The sequence below is a fragment of the Poecilia latipinna genome, unplaced genomic scaffold, assembly GCF_001443285.1.
Source record: "Poecilia latipinna isolate Pla-1442-1.1 unplaced genomic scaffold, P_latipinna-1.0 Scaffold81, whole genome shotgun sequence".
Taxonomy (NCBI): Eukaryota; Metazoa; Chordata; class Actinopteri; order Cyprinodontiformes; family Poeciliidae; genus Poecilia; species Poecilia latipinna.
The window spans coordinates 216,092-242,522 of NW_015112697.1; the positions used below are offsets into that span (position 1 = coordinate 216,092).

The window sequence follows — 26,431 nt, forward strand, 5'->3', positions numbered from 1 at the left end:
TAATGCTGCTGTGTGGGTGTTTATGGCTCCTATTGTTCTGTTTCTTACTCTTTTTATTTCCTATCTGTTGGCCAGCTAACACTCTTCCTCCTTAACATGGACGCAGACGCAGACACATCGTAACACCCACTACCTCGTTTTTTTGAGGGGTTTTTTTCCCCAGCACAGCATCCCCAATCACCCCAAGCCTCAAGCAGCACTCTACATCCCCTTGCACTGAAACGGGCCAGTTGCCATGGCAACCCCATACAGCCGCATATTATTCCTCTTTCAGACATCAAACATGGATAAATTAGCGATGATGTCACTGCGTCAAAAAGCTGAGATCCTGATCACGATGGCATCAAAAGCCAAACACACAGTCGCAGCTGTGTGTTTGTCTTTATTTGCATGTTTGGGAAAATAAAAAATAAAAAGTGAAGATTTGTTCTTTTTCTCTGCAGCTCAGGATGGGAGATAAAGGCAGACCTGAGGTGCTTGAGTCACCACTCCACGCTGTGTGGGAGGACTGAATGGCTGTGGGATGGGGATTAAAAGTAGAATTAAATTCACAGCTTTCACTGTGGATGAAAATGGAAAAAAGAAAAAAAAAAGATGTTGGTTTTTCTTTTGGTACCAGCAGAGAGAAACTGGGAGTGGAAAAGTTAGGTACAGCGCAAACTATCTCAAAGCAAAGGTGCTACACATGAAATGCAGACTTCATACTGCCTTTTCTTGTTGCAATACATAAATTGGCAAAAATAACGCACCTTCCACTGCTGAGAAGAAGTCTCTTCCTTTCAACCCTATGAAAGGAGCAATGAGGTTACAAAGGCTTCATCAGATCAGTGCTGAGTGCTGCTTTCAAATTAATTTCACTTCAATGTTGGAATTGGGTTCACACAACTTGATCTGGGGCATTTCACCTGTTTTTTGTTGTTGTATTTTCATCCTCCTGCAGGAAAAGCAGAGTTCAACAACAGTCAAAGCAAATAAGGAAGATGTTGGGAGTTATTTCAAGTTCTGCATCTGCAGGCTTTCTCCTGTTTGTTCACTTGCAGAAACAAACACATGACTAAACACTGGCTGGGTGGTCAAAGTAAATATTGATGAGCATCTTGCCAAATGTTGGTCCTCCACTAAAACTGGTTGAAATTCTCAGAGGCTATGACAAATCTGAACTTCATACCTTATTTGAAACATGCAACAAATATATTCGAACTAATTTTTCAGCTGTAAAATTCTCCACCATGAAATCTCCTAAATGCATGTGGTCCACACATTTCTATCCTCGAAGATGTGAGAAAATGAATTCATCATTCAGCACAGAAGCAAAATGTCTTGTTAAAAAACATTTTTAAAAATCTATTTTTAATATGTTTACTCGGTATAGAAAAAATAAAGTGTCTTGAGATCATCCAGAGTTGTTTTCTGCTCTCTTCTCTTACAGCTCATCCAGGATTTAGGTCTGGGGATGAATTTGCCATAGGAGAAGATTCATTTATTGTCTTATAAATTATTTCTATATTGAGTTTGTCAATTATCATGGATTAATAGCCTGTTGATCACATTAATGGCCCATTTTTAGTTTACTGAACATTTTTAGTTTACTGAACATTTACTAAAAGTCAGCAGACTTTTAGTAAATGTACCTAAGGCCAAACAAGACCACACCATTACAGAACCTCTACCCTACTTCAACGTGAGGATGGGATGTTCTGCAACTTTTTGCCACACTTTTTTCTTCCACTCGACTTTCCATTAATATGAATGAACATTGCTCTCTGTAAACAGCCAGTGTGTAGTGGATGTGGGAACTGCTGAACAGTAGGCATCACAATTCTGGATGAAAACTCAGGGTTAAAGTTCGTCTTTCTGATTTCCAGAAAAACGGTAAATCACTAAATTGAAATTTAAAACTTTGCGTGTCAGTCATCAAAGCTGACATCTATCTGTCTGCAGTGAATCGTATGAGTTTGATTCTGAATTGTCCCACAGACGATAATGAACTTTTCGACTATATTTGAGTTTATTGAGCTGGATCTGGCCGTGTTGCATTCAGATAACGCAGCAGCCCTCTAACACATCAAGTCTTCTTCTTGCTTTGAATTTTCCCTTCTGGGCATCCGTTAAATAATTATGATGGCTGTCCATGGTCCCGGCGTCTGTTGTTTGGACTGCATGATCCTACTTGGTCACCCCAGGATCACACGCGCACACACTGACCGTTTGCTCCACTTTGTCGCGCATCCATATGGTCATTTTATGTCAAATCGGGTGACAGTAAATGGCTGAACCCGCTCCGTTTGAGTCATACCGTCATCTCCCAGAATTGCTCTGCGTTTCATTTTGCCCGCACGTATGAGAGTGTCTGTGTGTGAGTTAGGATGAAGGGAGGGGGAGAGGGAAGCTGGGAGAAGAAGACGCGGAGCTTAGTTGAAATGCGCAGCGCATTCTTGCGTGGAGGGCGAAGCGATCGGCGGGGCAGTGGCATCGCTCCAAATAATCACAGATCTGCTTCTGCTTTTTAAAACCTGTGCCGCATAAACAGACTAAAAATATATATTGCTGCATTGCTGCTCGGCCTGCAACGAGTATTTACATATATATTTTTTATTTCCCTCCGTAAGTTGTGTCGCGCTGAAGCAACGAGGAATCCTTCTCAGTCTCAGCCCGGAGAGGGTGGATTCGTCACCAGCGCGCAGGAGTTGCACTGGGAAGATGTGGAGAAAATGGTAAGCAACATCAGAAAATGATGAATTAGAGCTACATCACATAGAGGTGAACACGGCAGTTCTGCGGGGTACGAGGTGGTGCACGTAAGGGATTGATGGAAATGAGTCTGCTGGGATCTTGCGGCATGTGTCGGCTCATGCAGCTAAGGAGGTTTCCCATCAGTGGCTGGATACTGAGCGCAGTTTGCGCGGTAGAGCTCTGTACACGGGATCATACAGCAATTATGGAGGTGCAGTTGGGTCAAGTTGGTTAGCCAATGCAACCAATAATAGCAGGATTGGAATGAAGACTCCATCAAAATTTTTGTGCAGTATTTATCCCTTTTACGCAGATCAAGATTCCTGCAGGAATCATCTTATAAATGATATTCACATATACATATCTGGTTATATTAATTGTATGAAACAAAGCTCTTTGCATATAGAGGTTGTGTGTGACCTTGCGATGCTTTCATTGAAATCCAGTTGCAGCTTTTTCTCTTTTCTATGGATAACATGGGTGGATATACATGAAATATCCTCCCTCTGAGCTGCTTCCATCCGTCTGCTTTCTTTCAGTGCCTTAACGCCGCTGACTGTTTGGTTAAAATGACAAAGAGTGTGGGTGTATTCCAGTTTGTTTGTAATAGACCACATCCGTCTGGTTTGGTTACACAGTTAAAAAAAAACAAAACAAAAAAACATTGCTGAGCTATTTGTTTACATTACTGAGTGTTCAGCTGGAGCCTCATTCATAAAGAGTGATGAATGAGTCCCACGTCCACCCTGCATCCTTGTTTGGTGCCAAATAGATGCTACATGATCACCTATGTCCAAAATACGAACCCACAATACAACAAACAGCAGGGAATCATTTGTGAGAAATGTCGAACAGATGACTTGTTTATCCCAAAAGCCAGCACAGCGTGTGCAGTTCCTCTTTGTTTAAATATGCTGTTCACATCTGGGTCCAGAAACCACAGAGTCTTGTTAATATTTTTATTTATTTATTTTTTTCAAATTATGGCAGAGAAATTCATCCAAATGCATAACTTGGACGCTGATGTTAAAATATTTGGAGAATAAGGACACAGCTGCGAATGAAAAAAAAAAAAAGGCTGACATTTAAATCATCCAATTAGCCCGGTGTTGGCCGGCTTTCAGTGCAAAAGAGAGACAGAAAATGAAGGAGTGGAGGACAGAAGGATGCCGAACCCAGGCTTATTGCCGGATCAGTGTGTGAACAAACAGTGTCTCTGGCGATCATGCTGATGCAAACAGCTGCAATAGATAAAGCATGAGCCTCTTTAAGGGCTATTGTTGCCTCTGGCTTGACAGAATACCTTTAATGTTGCAAGACTGAATATAAATAGGGAACATATTGATGAGCTTTGCACACATTTTCCTGGAAATCAATAGCAGCACTGATGTAAAGTCAAAAACAAAAACACAAGTGTCTCTCATTTTAAAGTGTACACAGCGCACATGTGGTTGCAACTTTAGTGTTTACAGCTGCATATAATATTTTTGTTTTTCAGGAGGAAAAATGCTTTAATCTGAACTATTGCACTGGTTGATTTGGGCCGTAGTTTTGCTGAAAGGTGAACCTTCGCCTCAACCTGAAGTATTCTGCATCCCGGCACTGATTGTCTTCTAGGACTGCCTTGTATTCAGATCCATCCGTCTTCCAATTTATCTGGCTATTGTTCTTGTCTCCGCTAAAGAAAACCATTACGACAGTTCAACTCCACCATGTTTCACTGTGCAGTGTACCCTACATCACTCAACTGCAAGGATTCCTTATAACTCTCTTTTACCAACTGCTTTGCCATTTCCACCTTCCTACACAAATCAGATCTGTGCAGGGGTAAAGTTGTCCAGTTGACAGATCACCCAAACTAATCTCTACATCACCCCAGAATATCCACTGATTTCATGGATAACTTTCTAATTATTGCTTCTTTTGCCCAAATTTTATGTTTATGTTGAAAATCATGACTTTGTAGGTTTGTGGTTTTTTTCAATCTTAAATTTTAAGGGATGGAACCGTGCTCTGTCAAATGTTTAAATCTTTGGACTTTGCTTTAGGATCCTTCTCTCTGCTGTGTGTTTTGGTCTTCATGATGCTGGTTGTCCACTTGTGTCCTCTAACTAACGCAGAAGAGCTAACATTAAATTACACGCAGACTCTGATTTCTAATTAGATGACTTCTGAAAGCAATTGCTTGCACTTGATTTTATTTGGGGGTATCAGATTGAAAATGGCAGAATACGTCTTTGAATAACTTTGCAGATTTTACTTAGGAAAAGAAAAATTTGAAACTCAAATCAATTGCTTTCCACTTCAGAATAATGCATCATATTTTGGTTTATTACATAAAACCGCAATAAAATACACTGTCATCTGTGGTTGCAATGTTGCAAATTGTGAGAAAATTCAATGGGTGTGAAAATATTGCTCTGATTTTAAGGTCAGCGTTAAGTGGCTAACCAAACAAAGCAAGCCATGTCATCTCATGCTCTCCTGTTTTTATAATGAAATCATCTTTAACAGGTTGGAGAGACCCTCGTTTTTCTTTGTCATTACATCTCATTTTGTGACGTTTACTGTACATTAAATTTGATCACTGTGGTAACCATTCCGACCCATCTGGCAAACTGGGGAGATTGTGAAGATACTTACTTTTTGCAGCTAAAGTGTATGAGTGTGGCTGTGCGGAAAGAGATGACAGGTATTTTGAGAAATTTACACTGATAAACCTGAAAGAGAGTGAATTTTTAACTTGTGCTGCAGGCTGGAACCTGGGACTGTAAAGATGCTCCCAGGGTGTATTATGGTGCAGCCATGCAGGCGACAAGCGTGTCTTACTGCCCAGTGTGCCATGTGGAAAATCAGAAGTGTCAATGGATAAAGACATTCTGGAAAGGAACTTTTAGTTATGCTGTGAATTCTGCTGGTTCTTTAATACCAATTTGGATTCTTGTTCCTAATAAGCAATAATTTCCCTCAGTGTTGGGCTGAACACTTCAGCCTCCTAAGATTAAGATATTTCCTTTAAACATTAACACATTTTTTTTTCATTTGGCCAATCATCATCTTTAATTAATTCATTAAACTAAGTTGAAACTGTGAACACGTCCTGTCCAAATCTAACATAAACAAACATGTTTATGCTGGTGTCAAATTAGCTTTAACCTTATTTTTTTAAATGGAAGGCAGCATTTTTTATGTCTTCTCTTTGAGGAAATTTTGTGTGGAGCTGCATGACATATCAAAAACATTCCTCATAACAATATGAGTGTCTGCAAGATTGCAATCACAAAGGACTGCTTAAAAGCAATATTTGGTTGGGTGTTATATTTTAAGTGTGACATATTCAAGTTCTCAACACAAATATTTGATCTGTGGATGGTTTCTGTCTGCCCTCGATGCCTGTGCCTGATGTCTATGTTTAATGGGCGAAATGCTAAGTTTTTACAGAGGGTGGTAGAGGCTTTGTGTTACAGTAAAGCAAGTCAAATTCTTGACATTGTGTATTACCTGCTCATGAAACACTAATATTTCTTATGTGCTCATTGTTCATGTCCAAATTTAAACGTGTAAATGGTTAAGAGTCCTTCTTTCTGTCACTTTCTGAATGATTATTTGTAGTATTTAAATCCTTCAGCTTTACAGTTGGACCTCTATGCCACCCTCTCTTGCCCCTGTTATTAAGTTTGTTGAATGCATATAAAATTTATGGTCAGTCCTTGTCATTTTAAAGGAATTTTAGTGTGACCTGAGACTGTGGACTAAGTCGCCGGTAATCAGAAGAGATATATATTATTTTAACACAAGCTTCCCTTGGCAATGGATTTAATCCTTATCTAAATCTTGTAGAAATTTAAATGTGATTTAATCACCACAATGTGACTTCAAAACAATTTCAACATATAAAATAAACCTTAAAAGTGTGCCTTTGACCTTGTCAATAGCAGCTTGATGTAATATTCCTCTTCTGTCTTCACTTTCCTGTCCTGTCATTCCAAACAGAACAGAGTAATAATATCTGTGTATATAAGGGAGTAAATGTAATAGATAGTATTCATACTAGAACACTTCTTTTGTGTCCTCTGGGGTTGGGTTTTGAAAAATGGAGCTAGTCAAAATCTGGGACAAAGCATCAGTTTATGGGACAAGATAAAAAGTCTTTGCAGCCCAAAGAAAGAGAACACTTAGTGAATTACTCTAAGGATGTCCTGAATAAAACAAAAGCAGCAATAGTCTAAAGTTCACATGCTCAAAGTTTGAAAAGTGGCCATAGAGAGCAAATTATTTAAACCACAAACTGTTAAAACACATCAATCTGTGGAGAGGTGGATGCTGAAACACCGAGGACTTATCTCAACTCAGAAATAGTTATTAGCCAAAATTCGAAGGAAACCTTTCCTGATGTTCTCCTTTACTTATCTGCTCCAATAAAATACATTTTCAATGTTTTCATAAACAATGACATGCTTCAGGTCCCCTTGATGAGCTGGATAAAAAACATCCAACCTAACCCAGTGGTGGAAGCAGCGTGGCTCAGCTGTTACTGCAGCAACAGGAGGAAACTTGTTCTCCATCGGTCTCAGGAAGCCACATCTCCCTTATGTAATAATACAACCTAAATGCACACGACCACTAAGCCAAATTACTATGAAATTGTCCACAGAATGTGCTAATAGTTGAGGTGGCGTAGCTCCTTGTTTGTTGGGAGTGTCTCCTTTTGTGATGGTATGAAATATAATATATATATATATATATATATATATATATATATATATATATATATATATATATATATAATGATTATGCATGTCTAATGTCCCGAATCTGCACTCAAAACTCATTCATATAATCTAGATATAATCAGTTTGTTTTCCTGCTATGCCACAGACTCCATACAATGTAGTGTATTCAACTCACCTGCCGCTGGATTAACCCTATGCGTTTCACCTGCTCTTTTTCTAGTATAAACTTCATTGTGCTATTTAGTCACTGCCAGAATGTCGAAAGCCATAGTGTGTGAAAATATATCCAGTGGTGTTGCCTATTTTGATTCCTCATTTTCTGTCTATCCTTCGTTCCCTGGATTTGACCTCTCACCTTGCCCCTCTGGGCATGCACTTCCTGGTTTTCCACTCTGATTTTGATCACTGACTCTCGCATTTTTCCTGCTCCCTTTTTAATCATCCTAAAATCTGCATTTCTGAGAACAACCCCTTCCGGTCCCCTCACCAAGCTCTGTCTTGCTAGATTAGATTTGTCAGTTTTGTGGATTTTATGTGCACTGTCTTGGATTTCCCATCGCACGCTGGCTTTCCCCAAAAGTTATTGTTGCCTCACTCAGATCTCCACAATCTGGATCAGAGCACCAGCGTCATCCTTTTGAGCTGCTAATTAGTGCTCCTCTGCCATTTCTGTACTCCCACCAAAATTGTTGCTTTTAATAAACTTCTTAAGCATTTCCTGTGGTGATTGTCATTTTGGGTCCTCAGAGTCAAGCAATTACAGAAAACAACTTTCCTTGTTTATTAATTAAATGAATTTTAAGTTGCATGTATACCTCCATTTGGGTGTATTTAGTAAATATCCTGGGTATAAACCTTAGATACTTTGGTCTAATGATGCCTTTCAACCTAAAACCATAAAAAACTAGTTTTAAAGCAAACTATCATACTTTGCCTCCATCTCTTCACCAGCGCTAACAAAAAAAAATTAACACTTCCTTTAGTTTATTTTGGTTGCTGCGAAGTGTTTTTCCTCTGTCGCCATAACCTCTGCCTCTGTTCACTGACAGTCTCTGTTTCAGTGTTGCCCTTTCTGTAATTCTTAACAAGGCACAGTTTCCTATGTAATAACTATTAATCGCTAATGATGCTGAATGAGATCTAAATACAGAAGCTGAAATTTTGCAAATTGAAAATGAACTTTATTCTGCATCCCCTGAATCAAATGAATAATTATTGACCAGGCCTTTGCAGAACTTACTGACATGTCCAGGAGATTATTTGTTTCTTTGTTTAGGTGTGTTGGAGCAGTGATGCATCTAAAAGTTGCAAGACAGTAGCTGCGTTTCCACAGAATTGTGCAAATTGAAATTACAAAAATAAATTCCTTTATTGCTAACATGTCAAAACTAAAATAAAAATAAACAAATAACATAAAAAAAAAATCCCCTTAGATGTATTTCACAAAACATTTTTTCATGAGTCACGTGATCAACAGCTGGATGTTACTACTGGCGAAAACAAGTAGGAGGATGATTTTTTTTTTTCAGACAATGTGTAGCTGGATCCAAGAGAACTCTCACAGCATTGCACAGTTCATAAAAAGTTGTGTCATTTGAACGCGTTGAATCCATAGCTCTTCTTTAAAACCGCAGACTGCAATTTCCTTAAAATGCTGCATATATGGCCGCTTCAGATTTTACAGAACTTGCTGCTCCAACGCCTGAAAAAGATGCCAAAGTCTCCTGTAATGGCTGATAGATGATTGCTAGCACCAAGGCTGATTTATGAATATATTTCATGTAACTGTTTACATCCGTCACTCCCATGATTCCATTCGTATTTAATAAAAGCACAGCAACTCAAAATTGTATTTTTTTTTCAACATTAGGAGTATAGAGACAAAGATTTGTAGTGGAAGTGCAGCTAGTGGCACACAAGGATTGGAGTTACAAATACCAGCTGTAAAATTAAATTATATAATCCCAATAACACAACAGCTTTAACTCACTAGAGCCCAAAAAATATCTACCAAAAAACCTGTGGTTTAGTCCAACATTCTAAGATAAGATCAAGAAAGGGTTCTGGAAAAATCAACAAACAATGACAAATTACAAATGTAAAATATGTAAAATCAAAAAAAGTCATTATGTGGTTAGGATCTTTACTTTTTTAACAATATGTATTTAATTACTGGTTTGGTGTTTTGGGACACTATCTGTTTACGTGTCTCAGGATGATGTGATATTATTTTAATGGATCCTTTTGGGGGTTTCTTTTGCTTCAAAGTGTGTTTTCCTCAGACTTGTGGTGGCCCAGTTCCCAAATGAATTGTGGGAAAGACGGAACCTATTGGGAGCGAGAAACCAGGCCAGTTTTCATATCCATCCTCTGTCCATTCCTCTCGGCCCACAAATTAACCAAGTCATGTCTTGGTGTATTAATTCCTCTCATAATTCTTTGAGCTAAATTTAGCGACATGGACTTGAGTGACTTGCAGAGATATTCGGAGGGAATTAGACCGTCTGAAGCTGGATTAACACATTAGATGATAAATCCTGAAGCAGAGAGTCAATTTAGTTCTCTCAATGACAGATAAAGAGAAGAATTTCAGAGGATGAAGTCAGGGTGGCTTTCAAATCCTGACAAAACCGTGTCCCGAAGGGCAAAACTGCTCTCACTTAAGACAAAAGTGGGTTACGCCGCTCTCTCCTTTCCATCTTCCTTGTCTATCCAACGCAGCGTTTCATCACAGAATTTTCAAAGCCTTTCTGCAGAGAGCGCTGCAGCAATACAGGTGATTGATCATCACTGTGTTTCCTGTTTATTCCCGAGGGAAATAACTCCTCTCCCTGAGAGGATTCATCACGGCTAAGACAAACACCCACTCACATTCTCAAACTTTTTTTCTCCTCCTTTTCGGTGCTGCTTTCCTCACACGCGCGAGTGGAGCCCGGTGTGAATGAAGTGTGCGCTTGCAATTAATCTGGAGGATGGACGTGCCTGTGTGTGTGTTGTTTTAATCAAGTACTTTTTAAGCAAAGTTTCAGACATTACACACGCTCAGGCTGACTGAGTTGAACATGAAAGCTACTGAGACTCATTAAACCGCTGATTACAGCTCAGAGAGGACGGTCGTGAGCAGCTGCTGAGCTCACAGTCACGGACAAAAAAAAAGAAAAAAAAAACACGCCCACACATTCTGATTTCCATTTTTAACCAACTTTAAACATCGTGTGTGTTTTGTTGAGCTGCTTACACAGCTGTTTCCAACATGGTGTTGGTGTCTCTTTGAGTTTAAGTGAAACATATTATATTCAAATTGGCCGTGGGCAGTAATATGGTAATTTGTGTCTTGGAGTATACAGGAACAGGCAGTATAACTTTAAAAATCGCCACTATAAATGCTGAGTCCCTTTTTATGTTATGGCCTAGAAAAAGTTTGAAAAAACACAGTGGGAACTAGAAGAGAACAGATTTTTTTGTTTTTGTTTGTAATTTTCACATATAAAAATCCAAAAAGTGCTTTTAAATCCTTCCATTAAAGCTCTGCCTATATGTCTAAGACCTTGCTCAAGAAAGGAAGTCCCCCAGAATGATCCTGCCACTACCATGTTTCACCATGTGAATTAGGTTTCCACCAAACATGGATTATGCATGTTGGTAGTTTGTTGTTTCCTTGTAGGTTGTGGTTGCAGCAAAACTTTAAACAATATTTTCTGTGAATTTCTTCTTACTACTCTACTCTGGCGGCCAGAGTAGATTGATGGTTGTTACTGTATATCAGCAGAGTCTCCCAGCTGAGCTATGGATCTCTGCAACTCTTCCAGACTTACCATGAGTCGATTTGTTGCTCCTCTGATTAAGCTTCTCCTTGCCCAGCATGTCACCATTTAAATAAGTTTATATTGTATGAGGCTGCACAGTGGCGTAGTTGGTAGAGCTGTTGCCTTGCAGCAAGAAGGTTCTGGGTTTAATTCCTGGCCCTGGTCTTTCTGCATGGAGTTTGCATGTTCTCCCTGTCCATGCATGGGTTTACTCCAGTTTCCTCCCACAGTCCAAAAACATGACAGTCAGGTTAATTGGCCTCTCCAAATTGTGTGTGTGTGCATGGTTGATTGTCCTGTGTGTCTCTGTGTTGCCCTACAACAAGGGTTTAAAAGGGCTTACCCCACCTCTCACCTGGAACCTTAGCTGGAAATAGGCACCAGCACCCCTCCTGACCCCACTAGGGGACAAGGGTGTAAAGAAGATGGATGGATATATTGTATGAAATCTTGTTGCTTCATTTTGTGACACTAGGTAACTCAAGCAATTTGAGTTTAATGTTTTCTCCCCAAATTTGTTTTTCTACATTTAATTTGAAATATTTGCTGTTGCTCCCGTAAAAGGAAACATAGTCAAATCCAAGAGAGTCTATTTCCAGTTGAGCAGAAAAAGAAGCAGGAGGAGGCTGCAGGTCCATGTGCTCAAGTTGAGATCCAAACTCAGCAGCTCTCCCAGTCGTTGCCACTGACAACGCTTGCTGCTGGCAGGGTTAGGTGGAGTAGGAATGCCAAGCTGCCATGATCTCCCTGCGGGACGAGGCCCGAGCGCCTGGTCCTGCTACTTGGCTTTGTTCAGCAAAACCCTGCTGGCTTGACTCATCATGCTGCATGCACCCAAGCCTATTAAACACTCACATTCACAAGCTTGTAATTGGACCATTTTCATCAGAAAGCATCAACTGCACAAAAAACAGAGTACAGTTTACATAATTGGTTAATCATATTGATTAACAATATGATTGATTTTTTTATGTACAAAATCAGAGACAGTGTCTTTTGGTAGAAACTGTTTTAAATATGCATAAATGTCTTTGGAAAGTGTTACACTTTGTTTTCTTTGCTCTAAACCCATCTGGACCTTATATTAGGAAACAAGTCATGTTTTGTGACAAGACTTTTAAAAAAGAAAGTTCGAATGCATAATAATATGCAATAGCATGAATAAAATACAACCATAATAGCCTTTATTGCCCCACTATCTGGACATTCAGGTGAACCAGCAGCAAAAAATAAATAAATAGATAAAAAAGCTAAAAACATAAGAGCCTATAGTGAGGGCAATTTTACAACTCAAGAGAAATAACACTGCACAGTCAGTAAAATCTGCATTTAAATACATTTGTAACTGAGTAGGGATGTTTAAAAAATGTGTATATCTGCATAGAAAGCATCAACAGACAATCACTCACCATTATTTTCTCTGAGTTGAAAGAGATTCAGAGTTGAACTTAGTTTAATAGAGTTTTGTGGATTTTTTATTCAGGTGTACACTTCAAAAATACAGCTTGTTGCATTGCAAAAGGGCCAAGTGATGAGAAAGGACGTAACATCTTTCTTTCCCACGCTGGTTTCAGATCCCGAGGTGAACTGACATCCCGCTGTGTGGCGTCTGTGCAGCTGCAGAAACTCTGGAAGCTACTGAAGAACAAAATGTTTGCTGTTAAAATCAACTTCCTAACCCTCGCCCTTCTTCTAATTTTGCCTTTGGTAAGTTCTACATTTTTCTGATTCATGTTTCAGTTGACAGTGGATCATCATCAGGATCAGAAGCCGGCTTAAGATCTGAATCTAACTCAGATCCTGTTTGACAGTTCGCAAATTACCAAAGTAGTGGGATCAAAACAGGGCTTCACTCTGTTTATGTTCACAGCAGAACATAGAGAAGGCTTGTTCTGATTTCAGCTCGTGTTATTCTTTTTTAAATAATAAAGTTAATTTAAAAATGAATTATTTGTTTAAAAAAAAAAATTCAAAGTGGATTGGACATAGACCAAGAATTGGATGGACAAGTTATAAAGTATTGTGAATTTTCTCTAATCAAATGGTTATGAATGGAAATGTGATCTTTCCTCTTGGCAATAAGGCTATATCCTATTTTTGAAACAGACTCATCTTTTATGCCCAGTCCATAAATTATCAATACAGAGGCTAATTCCATTAACCTAAATTCTAACCTGTTCAATTTATTGCAAAACCATTTATTATTTATATTTGGGGTCATTGTATTGCTCAAACCAATCCAACCCAGCTGTGTACAAGTTTGAACCATCTGGTAAATAATTTGAGGTGTGTTTGAAATAATCCTATTCCATTGTGTGAGGCAGTAGAACTGCTGGTGCTAAGGCATTCATGCAGCATGATGCTACCATCTCAGGATTGAAAGCCTCCCTGTGACTCCCACAGACATGGTCATTGTGGATTTTTCTTGCCTCGCCACAAAATTCCTCTCTCGAAGAATGACATGTGTAGCTCCTCACATGAACAAATCCCCACATGAATCCTCAGCATGAATGAAACTACACACTTCATTCATGCTCAGTTTGTTAATTTAAGAGCAAGGACTTCTGTTGCGGTCAGCACCCACTTAGTGTATGGTGATACAAACTAACTTCAGTGGATAGTAACATTGATGTTCCAGAATTTTCTAGTGAATGCTAAGACAAAGCACTGGTAATGCCAATTCCCTGTCTTCTTATGGGAGTTATTGGGATGATGCAGACAGATGTTTGTGACACCGCCTGTCTTCTGCACAAGTGAATCATCAGTTTAAGTGTAGGAAAATAAAGTAAACCAACCGAGTCAGCTGCAGGTGTTAACATCATCTGAATAAATTCAGCAAACAAGGATTGATTTTCACACACTTAAAGTAACCATATGGAGTGTCTGCGTCAATAATTCATTGATCAGCATGTGGCAGGAACAATGGATAAAGCTCTTCTCTCATCATTTATTCAGTGTTTGTTCAGCGTTATTCTGGGCTGTTAACTGTTAAAAGTTCATCATTCCTGATCGGCCATAAAAACTGTCCATGATTGTGCTTTTTTGTGTGTTATTTACGGGACAGGAGATATCACAAGACCTCTGTCTTCTTTGGGATGAATCAGTTTCTAAATGTGCAGCTGGGTTTCCTTGGTTTCTCAAGATTATATATACAGTAACTTCACTAAAAGGCCTTGTTTAGATTTTGCTGTTGGAGGATTCTGTTACAAGTGGGCAGCTCTGAGCATGAATCCTCACACCTGGCAGAAAAATAAGACTTAAATTAAAGTGATCAGACATAATTTTACAGGTTTTTGTCCAAAATAACACTTTATTTAGTTACAGTCTACAACCTTATTTCAAATTGCATTAAATTAATCTCTTCCTTTGAAGTTCAACATACTAATACCCCCTTATGAAAAAAAAACACATTTTGAAATTTTTGCAAAATGAATAAAAATAGAAAACTAAGCATTCACAATCTTTGCCAATGTCTTAACATGACTGTGTGAATCCTAACATGATTCACACGATTAATCTCTTTATTTATATACTTTTTTATCTATGTAGAAGTTCTGTATTTTATGCCTTTTCCTTTATTTTCATATTAAGCTCACCATATTTACATTGTTTTTATTGTGTGTATTAATACGTCAGTCTACTAGAGTCAGTTTGCTGTTTTGTTCATAACCACGTTTGACTTGTTCAGCACTTTGGTGACATTCAGTTGTTTTTAAATTGCTCTATAAATAAAGCTTTGACTTGACTTGATCTCTTTTCGCTGCTAAAACTCAATGTTTAAATGCTCTCCTGACACACTCTATAGCTTTGATGTGACGTATTCCTGACCGGCGCCTGCACTGAGACACAAAATTCACATAAAAAGACCAATTAAGTATCCCACTCAGCCTGCCTCACCTCTCAGAGGGGCCGTAAAAATGGTGTACGTGGTCGTATCTCAGAGCTGTGATCCTCTTTATGATCTCTATCCCCGATTGTGAAGACGTCACTGCAGCAGACACCTCTTTCTGTCCGTGTCTGAGCGTTTTAGCGATTGGGAGCAAGTCCTGGCCTGGACCAGTGTGAAAAAAATGCATGCCTGAAAGCTTCTGTTTTCAGCAGACTAATGCGGTTATTCCAGGGTCAATTCACATTGGGATGGCTGCCAGCCGCTGTGCAATGATTTACTTAACTGTGCTTAACCAGTTCCCCAAGCGATGACCTCTGCTATTTGTGTGTGGGTTTTTTCTATTCTATTTTTCAGGGTTCGAGGCAACAGGTCCCTTCTAACTGCGTCATCAAGAGGGAGCAGGAGAAATGTATGGAGATGATGGCTCTGGAACATTCAGACTCAGAATTTGGTAGGTTCTTAATTCCTTACCAACATAGTAATTGTTCTTCTACCAGTTTTCAATGAGGAGCTAATTAAAATAAAGTAACACTGAGATTAATAATTAGAACATCTTTAGGGTCGTCACACTAATGAACAGTAGATAGTTCTACCAGCTGTGGTTAACACTAACCTGCTTTGTCTGTAGGGAGATGATAAAATGTTTCTCTGCGCTCCCCTGTGTGTGTAAATCTGCCTTATTAGATGCATGAAAACAATGAGAAATCATTGTTTTTCAGCCTGTGTCTCCAGTTTTTATACAGAGATCCTGATGGTTTTGAGACTTTAAAGTTGTCTCATGATGATGATGAAAATTCAATCAGATTAGTGACTGATGGGCATCTCTCCTGCAGTAAGTATGGAGGACGAGGGGGAGATTAGACTGAGCAGCTTTTCTTCACCATGTTCTCTGATTTACATGGTCAGAAATAATAAGAAAGTGTTTCAGCCTTTTTTTATGTTTTGGCTGATTTAGGCATTAAGGCAAGTGATGCAATATGATATTAGCTGATTATGCTAGAAACACCCTATCTTGCTCTGAAAAAAACAAAAAAAAACAAATGTCTGCTTGCTGTGTTTTTCTGGGAAATAATGTGGCATATGTATCATTATATAAAAAAACTAAATACAAAAACAGAAAAACAGAACAGTAATTTAGTTTAGTAGAAAACATCTCTTATTTCATAAGGAAAATAAATGTGTTATTCTACAATTCGCTGATAGCCAACCAACCGGGCGCTGAACTTATAAAGTGGTATTTTGGTGTTTTTGTGAATGTGCCTTTTAAAATTAAAACCAGGTGCTTGTGTTCACGCTGTGTCCTCAGACTGTCCGTGGTTCTGGGACAATCTTACATGTTGGCAGCCAGCCAAGGTAGGGGATGTGATCCAGATGAACTGTCCAGAACTCTTCTCTCAGTTCATGAGCGAGGAAGACTACGGTCAGTCCTGTCATATTATTATATATATATATATATATATATATACACATAGTTATTTCTTTAAGGAAATAACTGCCTTTTTTTCTGTGCCAACAGAACTGGGGAAGGTGAGTCGTAACTGCACAGAGTTTGGCTGGTCAGAGCTCTTTCCTCATTATATTGAAGCCTGCCTGTACGAGGAAGGAAACAGCAGCCACCCCCCCGTGAGTTTACCACTGGCTGTCAGGTTCAGACCTTCATATCAGAGCCTCTGCACTCAGTTCTTATTGTATTCATGTTTTGTTTTTGTTTTTTATTTTTATTTCAGGATATGTATTATGTGTCAGTGAAGGCTCTGTATACAGTGGGCTACAGCACCTCTCTGGTGTCCCTCACCACAGCTATGGTCATCCTGTGCAGATTCAGGTGAGACTTTCAGAAGAAGGAAATTTTGTTATTGATGTGTTGCATATTTGTTACAGATAAAACATAAAGTAATGCTTAAATAGTTTAATGTGGCTAAAGCTAAAAAAAAAAAGTCAGATTGAAAGTCAGAAGGCCATGCAAATAAAGCTACTAAGAATCATCCATCTAATCAAAAGTCAAAAAGAAAAGATAACAAAGAAAACACTTGATACCTTGATGTGTTTTTTTTTTTTTTGTCATTGGATAATGTACCAACAATGTTGTGTTGGGAGGGATCCAGCAGCTGCTTGAAGATAGCAAGAATCACGTTTAAAGAGTCTAAGGTCAAATTTGATTCTGTGCTATCATCTGTGTTGGTGCAGTACTGCAGAGTGTGCAAGGCTCGGGGGGGCAAAAACAGTTTCACAAACTGTCTGTATGGATGTTTGGGGTCTGAATCTGCCTGAGGGGAGTGCGATGAAGAGGTGATTCAGTTATTCAGGGATGTGTGGGGTCCCGCAGGACTTTTGGGACCCTTGTGAGGAACCAGCTGCCCAGGGTGCTGGACGCTGCCCAGCAAAATGAAAATGCTGCCAAAATGATGATTATGATGTTACAATTACTGCAAAACCAATAAGTTCATTAGCATTTCGGTTCAGTTTCTTTGCCCCTGATAATTTTTGCATCATATTTTCTTTGATGATCAAATAGTGCAGGCAGAGTGGCTTTAGCATGGCCTCTGACTAGTTTCTCATCAACTTTGTTCAGTTTAAGCCTTAAAAAACCTTAAAACAAAACATTAAGGATAATTTCCTAAGTTGCTTTTTTTGCATGGATGACACTGACAGCACTATGTTTTAATAGGGTTCTCAGTAGCTGCTTATAAAGTAGCTAGTAAGTTGATAATTAAATTGAAAATTTTGTATGGTTCTATTTTTAACAAATGTAAATATATATATATATATATATATATATATATATATATATATATATATATATATATATATATATATATATATATATATATATATATTTCCACTTAATTATGCATTTCCACTTAATTATGCATCGTTTTGTGTTGGTCTATGATATACTATTAAAATACATTATAGTTTTTGGTTGTAATGTGAAAAAGTTTGTATGCTATGAATACTTTGTACAAGGGAGCAAATTAAAAAAAAATAAAATCACAACATCCTAAAACAGAAACGTTATGTTTGTGAACTAAGTCCCAATATAAGCTTTTTCTGACCCATTGCATTTATATTTCTTTTTACTAACAATTGATAATGTTTATCAGCAGACAAAATAAATTTGTAAATGCTTGAATTTGAGCACCTTCAGCATGCAAAGCTCTTTGGTTTCCTCACAGGAAGCTGCACTGCACCAGGAACTTCATCCACATGAACCTATTCGTGTCGTTCATCCTGAGAGCAATTTCTGTCTTCATCAAAGACAGCGTGCTTTACGCAGAGGAAGACAGCGACCACTGCTTCATACACACTGTAAGTTACATAAAGACACACACACACACACACACACACACACAGGTCCTTTTTTCCTCTTGGTGATTCTTAGCTCTCTGCTTTCCATCCTTCCTGAAGCTGGAGTGTCGAGCTGTGATGATATTCTTCCACTACTGCGTCCTCTCCAACTACTTCTGGCTCTTCATCGAGGGTCTGTACCTCTTCACTTTACTGGTGGAGACTTTCTTCCCTGAAAAGAGATACTTCTACTGGTACATTGTCATCGGCTGGGGTGAGATCTTTAAACCTAGCCTGAATGAGGTGGTCAAACCTTTGATGCATTGATTACATCAGTGTTGGTGATTTTCAACAGGAACGCCAACAGTGTGTGTGACCATCTGGGCGGTCCTGAGGCTGCACTACGATGACATAGGGTTGGTTCTAAATAAATGATGAAAGAAATCTTTTTGCTGAGGTTTGTGTGTGCATGTTGTGAATATTTTTTGCTCTCGCAGATGTTGGGACATGAATGACAACGCTGCCATCTGGTGGGTGATAAAGGGACCAGTTCTGGCTTCAATTATGGTGAGAAATTATGATAAAAGCACAACATACATTGTCTCGACAATATATACCGTTTTACGGTTTCCACATTTTGTCCCATTACAGAGTTCTTCCAAAGCCAATTTGAGTACAGTTTTCTTTAAATTAAGATGTTTTCTTGTGTCTTTAATGCCTGAATGGTGGTGTAGTATATATATGTGACATTCAAAATAGTGTTTAATCAATTGAATTTACCCAAGTTGAGCATAATCACGTTGTTGAAGGTTTTCAAGGATTATTGGTGGAAAGCAGAAGCACCTGAGCTGTTTTGAGTGGAATGGGGATAGATGTGTACTTATGATGTTCAAATGTTTACATGCTTTAAAATGAACAAAAAAATATTACAAATGTCATGTTTGGTGATTTTGTGTAAATGAAAGAAAATAAAACATATTTGTTTTAGAATATCTAAGTAAAAATCTGGTAAAAAGGAAATGGGTACAAGTCAATGGTGAAAGTATTTTGATAAAAGATTTTCTATCGTTGGATGCTTTACACAGTTAGATCAAATAAATTTGAATATTAATGTGAGTACTGCCACAGTTTTTCTATTATTGACACAGATTAGTGAAATTTTTCTGTGTGTGTTTGCAGATCAATTTTGTACTCTTCATTGGTATCATCGTCATCCTCGTTCAGAAGCTGCAGTCCCCAGACATCGGTGGGAATGAGTCCAGTATTTACCTGTGAGTATATCTTATTTCACATTTTATGTCTGTTTCAAAAACATTTCAGACTAACAACAAGTGAAGCTTTATCACTACTTTGGCTTCTATAAGTGGGCTTATGTTGCACGCTGTGTTGCAGGAGACTGGCCCGTTCTACTCTGCTGCTGATCCCCCTGTTTGGGATCCACTACACCGTGTTCGCCTTCTCCCCGGAAAACGTCAGCAAGAGGGAACGTCTTGTCTTTGAACTCGGTCTCGGATCCTTTCAGGTGACTCCGTCCACTTCCTAAATAAATAAACTTAGCTTATTTACTCGCAGAGCTTTTACATAGAGAAATGTGTGACTTGAACCTGTATCAGACTGAATCTACAAATTTAGGGTAATTTGATTGAGACATTTAAAAACATTACCTTGGTTTCCCCCCACTGATAGAGAGAATAAATACACATTCACTTGTTCTTTTTTCTGAATAATTATTTAATGTCTGTTGGAATCCATTTTCTAATGCACCAAAAGAAACGTTGTTCTTACTTATCTTTATCTTATTCTTCCTTCTCTTCATTTATTATTTCTTAAATTTGTCAAGAAAGAGACGAGATAAGACATCAGAACTGAAAATACATACAAAACTAAACGTTTTTCAAAACTGAAATATTTGCTTGTGTTTGAATATAATTATGTCCTCTACTTCAAAATAGATTTCGTCTCGATGAGAAGTCAGAAAGACTTTATGCTCACAAACTAGGAAACTAGGATTTAATTTTCGCTCAGTTCTATAAAGTTTAATTCTGTACGGTTTTACAAATGCTAACTACTTTTGCAGGTCACTAAGTTGGCTTTCTAAATTAATCACACTATGCAACAATGGTACAATCTGACATATTATATGTAGAGTTGCATCTCCTTTTAGAATTAACTTACATCGTTCTGCATAAATACTGTTTCATATTGCTAAGACATTTGTGTTGCAACTTTTATTGCAGTAGCTTAAAGTTTAACTGAAAAACTTACAAAAATCAAACTTGATTTAATGGCTGAAACGCAGAGGCTTGTTCTGCAGCAGATGTGGTTCAATGTTCAGTTGTGTTTTGTTTTCCTCCAGGGATTTGTGGTGGCCGTTCTCTACTGCTTCCTGAACGGAGAGGTAAGTCTCAACTTAAACATTTCAAATCATCTCATTCAAGAAAGTGTATCAATACAAGTTTCAAGAAAAAATTAGCTCCAGATTCCAGATATTTAACTTACAAAACCTAAATTGGCAGGTTAGATTTTTTTTTTTTTGATTTTACTCCTTGAATTTATTTTTACTTAATTGTTATTTGTTGTTTATTGTGTAAATAACAATTCGCAATGAATTAAAGTTTATATTATATTAAATCTGTGAAGTTTGTTTGGATATAAACAGCTCATTATGCAGAAAGAATGTCTTCATAATGTGAACGCAAAAACTATTTAGAGGTATTTCATTTGCAGTTAGATTGCAACAAGGCAAAGAAAGTCAAAGCTACGTTTATAGCATATGTTAATAATAACAAGAATAATTTTTCTCCACACATTTTACCCATTAATTTATAATGGTGGTCTTTTACATGTGCATGTAAAAACAAAAAGGCTGTTGAAATTCATAAAAAAAATAGTGAAGTATATAAATTGATGAGCAATAATACTTGTAACACAGAAGTATGGTGGATAAGAAAATATTTCTTTGATTGTAAATAGATAATAATGTAGATAAAGAAAAAGACACTAAGAAATTGTGATCTAAAATGTAGGAAATACCAAAAATAAAATAGAATAATACAAAAAAAATCAAAAACCTTTACACAAACCTTTACATCAATTAAAATTGAAATATTAAGTAATGTCATATTTTCTAGATCAAAATATGCTCAAAGCGAGCAAAATTTTGTTTTCTTGTTGCAGTTTTTAAATGTTCGTATTTATTCTTGAATCTGTATTTTCTGTTAGTCAGTTTTTCGTTAATAAATAATTGCAATAATTGATTACATGCTTTTTAAAATAGTTTTTAATCTTTAATCTTTTGGTAGAAATTACATGCAGTATTTAATGTTTTCCTTTAGTTTTTTAGCTTATTTGTTTGACATGCAGATGCTTTTGGAGCTATTTTTCCAGCAGGGAAAAGCAGATTTTGATTCAGCACAGATTACTTCAGGTCAGTCGTAGAGAATGAAGGGCAGAGAGCTCGTCTCTATCTAGCGCGGTCCATTAATAATGACCTTGTGAAGTATATCCCTCAAGGTGCAATCGGAGATCAAGAGGAAATGGCGCAGCTGGACGGTGAACAGGTACTTTGCTGTGGACCTGAAGCACCGGCATCCTTCGCTGGCGAGCAGTGGGGTGAACGGGGGGACGCAGCTGTCCATCCTCAGCAAGAGCAGCTCGCAGATCCGAATGTCCAGCCTGCAGGCCGAGACCCCGGCCACCTGAGCGGCCCCTGTGGGGATGTCTCTACCGGTCCTGCTGCCGCCGCTGACGACCCCAACCCGCCCACCATCGTCCCAATGACCAACCTCACCGACCCGTTCTTCAACACAGACCCTGATGAATCCACCATGGAGACACAGCTGAACTCCAGTGACCCCAAACAGCCTCTTGTGTGAACCTGAATGTGCCAAATAAGGACTCACTGCACTCTGCTGTTTCCTGGCTGAAACATTAAGAAGCATCGCCATCTGTCTCTATGTGTTGTGATAGTTTTAAAAGTTGTCTGGTGCTGCTGAGCAACATGACGGGACCAGTCCGTTAATTAGGGACGTCCTCAAACTGTTGATTCCAGTCCGTCCAAATGTTCCTCAGCATTCCTGTTTAGCTAGTAGCTGCAAAAAGACACTAATCACAGAGCTGTAAATACATTAGAAGAGTGAGAGATTAATTTTCATTTTACATTGGGTTTTATTTACTTTGCAAAAAAAAAAAAATCTTGTGTGACAGCTTCAGTGGCTTTGCAGGAGCTGCTGTTGTGACTGTCAGGATATCTTGTACATTTTGAATCGGATTAATCCTGTCGCATAGATGACTGAAACGTTAGTGGAGAGTAAAAACAATAATCTGCGTTGCATCAAGCGAAATGTAACTGTGGCTTAAAGAGCTTACTCCAAATTCCTTGCCGACATTCAGGATAAATCTTGCACCGATTTCCAACACTGGTGTCTATAGCGACTTAAAGCTGCAAGACTAAATTCATGTAGTGACCTTTTAAAGGACAAAGAACCAGAGAGAACCTGCTGGTGTTTGTGTCTGGTTTCACCTATAACATAATTATTTAGACAAATGTTTGCAGCCAATATGATATAAAGTGACTATAAATGATTTATTAATATTATTCCTTACTGTCAAGCTGTGACTGCGCTACAGCGAACATGTGTGATGAATCCAAGCAGACAGAAGAATGTCAGGGAGAAAAATAACCAGTGGTTTTCGGAAAGAAATGTTTTCTACCGTTATGTGAAAAGCCAAAACAGACGCAGGGTTTCGATTGAGACACGCTGAGGTTTGTCTAATACGACCACAAACACCTCTTTTCAAAACTTCAGCGCTGCTCAGAGGACAGCCACCAGTACAAAAAATGTCAATGAAAACATTGTGAGTTCATTTACTTGCATGAAGTTGAAGTAACTGTTGTTATGCAGTTGTTTTTGTCTTTTTCTCTCTCTCTTTTTTCTGAGAAGTCAGTGCTTTAACTGGATGCAAGGTTTATTTTAATGTTGAATGGGCTGCTGTGGAGACAGAGCATTGCAATATTAATTATTATGTCGCATCTACTGTCTCTCTAGCAGAGATAATGTAAAGGTCTTCAATGAAAGGTCTACATCCTCTGAAACCTCAATCACTTTCCAGTTTGTGTTTCTTGAGGTATTTGGTGTCTTGTTGCTTGAGAACCCAAGAGGAAGGATTATATAAAGTATGGTTTAAAAAAAAAATAAAGTACACCCTGTTTTAACTGTTTACATATCACAATGATAAAATGATCTGGCTTTTACCAGGTTGTAAAATAATTTAGACCTACCTTCAAGTGTCAGAAGAGCATAACCAAGTCCATAGTACCGAAGATGAAGCAAAAATGAAGATGCTGTGTATGAAAACCTAAATACATCTTATACTGTAAATCAGCTACTTGTGGGACAGATTTTAGTAGCAGAAGCTCTAAATAGTCATTTTCTTGTTGTTCGACTGGATCAGCCTTTCACACAGCTCAGATTTTTTTTTTTTTTGCCACTCGTCTTTCCAACCATTCTTAAATCCATCAGTATTTACAGATGTTGTTTGTTTTTGCACAGACTTTCAATCAGATTGATGTTTAGACTTTGACTAGGACATTAAATACCTTCATTTTATTTATTTTTGCTTTTTCAGTCATTGTAGATTGGCTGCTGCGTTTGTCGTCGTCCTTTAAAGCTTCATACCTCCCCTACTGTACGTAACAGTTCATCTGCAGCTGCAAGTTCAACTGCAAGATGACCTTCCATGTTGTTTCCTTAATCCCACTTCACAGAAGCTACATCTATTCAGTATTTTCATCTGATTACTTTGCAAATGACCCCATCAGTCTTTTCCAGATGAACGGACCACAATTGTTTCTCTAAGGTTATTGCTGATGACTTTCCACCTTTTCATCTGTTAAATGTTCACCAGCTTTCAAAGAGGTGGCCACACTTGGTTATTTGATCAGATCTTTTAATAAGCAGAACCTGGCTTCTACATTCCTCCTTATGTCATAGTCAAACTAAAAGAGTCTACTTGACTTTCCCATCTTTGAGAAATAACTAAGGTAAATCTGTTGCGTTCTGGACGCCTGATGTTAGATCAAAAATACTTTTTACGACCTGGTTAAAAAAAGTTCATGTTTATTGTTGCCTGATACATAAAATCCTCCAAAATGAAAGAGGGTGTACTTTAATTTTAAGGTTACTGTGGTGTAATCCTCTTATTCCAAATATGACATATTTGATTACTCGCTGAGTTTTTGTTTTGGAGAGGTTGTTTTTGCAGATGTGTCCTTCTGTCCTCTGAATCTCAACACTCCACACTGCTTTGTGTTGCCAGAAGTGCCTTCAAGCACAAAACCAGTATTCTGACTTCTGTTTAATAGAGTTTTCTTTGAGTTTTAAAAACAAAACTGCAAAGTAAAACAGGGGGTTAATGCACAGTTTTTCCTTGCTTGTGGCAAAAATCCTGTACTTAAAACATGGAAGCCTTGAGAGTACTTTAATCATGACTATTTAGTTGTTTTCACTAAAGCAGTGTTTTATCTTACAATTACACAAACACACTGTTCCCTACATCATATGTACACATTTCAGTGAAGTTTTATGCTTTTCAGGAGCTGTAATGGACTCCAGATATTTTTTTAAAAAACATGTAGATTGTGACATTTTCATTAAATGCCAATTATTTATTTATGCCAGATAATGACAGTATTGTATTGTTTTATGTATTCATTATACATAATTTGGTTCATTTTCAGACTAAACAGCATTTTCCTTTGGAGGCTAAAAATGACAAAATGGACCAAAATTGATGTATTTAAGCTTCATCACATCCCTTAACCATTCCTTCTTACACAGAAATGACTATTCCAGACATTCAACTTTGAGCACATATCAGTGTCATTCCCACACGCGTCTCACCCATGCAATGAGGGAAGAGCTGATCAGATACTGTACCGTCCTGCTGTGCTGTGCGTTCACCCTGAGCTGCAGTAATAGCAGCGCAGATCCAGCTGCAGCCATAAGAGGGCCCTGTTCAATCTGGGGAAAGCTCTGGACAATCACGCATCACCTCCCCTCTGGCTCAGTTAAGCATCCATCACAAACATTAAAGACAATCTTAACTGCTTTATTTCCTTTTGGTTGTTGAATAAAGGAGTTGGAGCCTTATATTGCCAGTACTATGTTGATGTCAGACAAAGGAGTTGCTATTATTATTATACCGCATCTATTATTTGAACTTGTTCTGAAGTATGAAGTAGTTAGTTGAAGTCTTCTGTAGCCAACAGTTGTGACTTAAACTGCAGTTTAAATGTGCAAAACAGAAACAAGCTGCAAATGTTGTACTTTGTAAATGTAAATTGAGTTTTATGTGAATAGCTGCCATCTAAAGATTTTATGTCGATTGTTCTCATGTTTTTAATATTATTTTTCTTAAATAGGGATTGTGTTATTAAATAAAGCCTCATGTAATTCCCCCATACTCAGAAAGGCCGATGCATGCATTTTTGTGAGACAAGGTTATAAGAGAGGGTATTCTCTTGAGCTGAAACTACTGTAAAGACTGCACGAGGCAGCAAATAAGCTAAACGGTGTGTTTTGCGGGCGTTAACTGTGAACTGTTTTGTGGAGCTTAGTTCTCACTCTGTAAAAAGTTTTTCCTTTGAATGTTGACAGACATGAGGGAAAGTACAGTGCCATAAAAGCTGAAAGACCTTTCGTTTTTATTGTGAAGCATGGCCAGATTTTTTATTAGTTTTTTTTTATTGTAGTGGCTGTTTTAAAATGATATGCCTAACTATATTGATTGAATCTGCTGAAATGATGACATTGGGCTCAGCACTTTGTTTCTAGGTTGCTGAATGTATAATGTGAGCTTCTTTTAATTGCTCCTTTTTAATTGTTTTCATTATGTCATCTTTTTTTGTGAATATCAAGTGTTTTCGTATATTATGAAAAAAAAAAAGTGTATAAAAATAAATGTTTAACTTGTTGGTTCAT

At 38.0% G+C, this 26,431-nt stretch overlaps 1 protein-coding gene across 3 annotated transcripts; it reads left to right on the forward strand.

Moving 5' to 3' along the window:
• Positions 1-2,241: 2,241 nt before the first annotated feature.
• Positions 2,242-25,072, forward strand: adcyap1r1b (adenylate cyclase activating polypeptide 1b (pituitary) receptor type I). 3 transcript variants are annotated; one of them, XM_015019277.1, is made up of 14 exons: positions 2,242-2,714; positions 12,847-12,979; positions 15,516-15,612; positions 16,468-16,581; positions 16,678-16,784; positions 16,889-16,986; positions 18,338-18,470; positions 18,570-18,723; positions 18,805-18,865; positions 18,947-19,016; positions 19,629-19,720; positions 19,842-19,971; positions 20,806-20,847; positions 21,950-25,072. In XM_015019277.1, the coding sequence occupies exons 2-14, from the start codon at positions 12,923-12,925 to the stop codon at positions 22,322-22,324; spliced, it is 1,530 nt and encodes a 509-aa protein (XP_014874763.1). In that variant the 5' UTR covers positions 2,242-2,714; positions 12,847-12,922; the 3' UTR covers positions 22,325-25,072. The 3 variants fall into 3 exon arrangements, with proteins under 3 accessions (XP_014874763.1, XP_014874772.1, XP_014874779.1); XM_015019286.1 differs by having other exon boundaries at positions 2,244-2,714; positions 16,678-16,781; XM_015019293.1 differs by having other exon boundaries at positions 2,249-2,714; positions 21,963-22,249.
• The last annotated feature ends 1,359 nt before the right edge of the window (positions 25,073-26,431 follow it).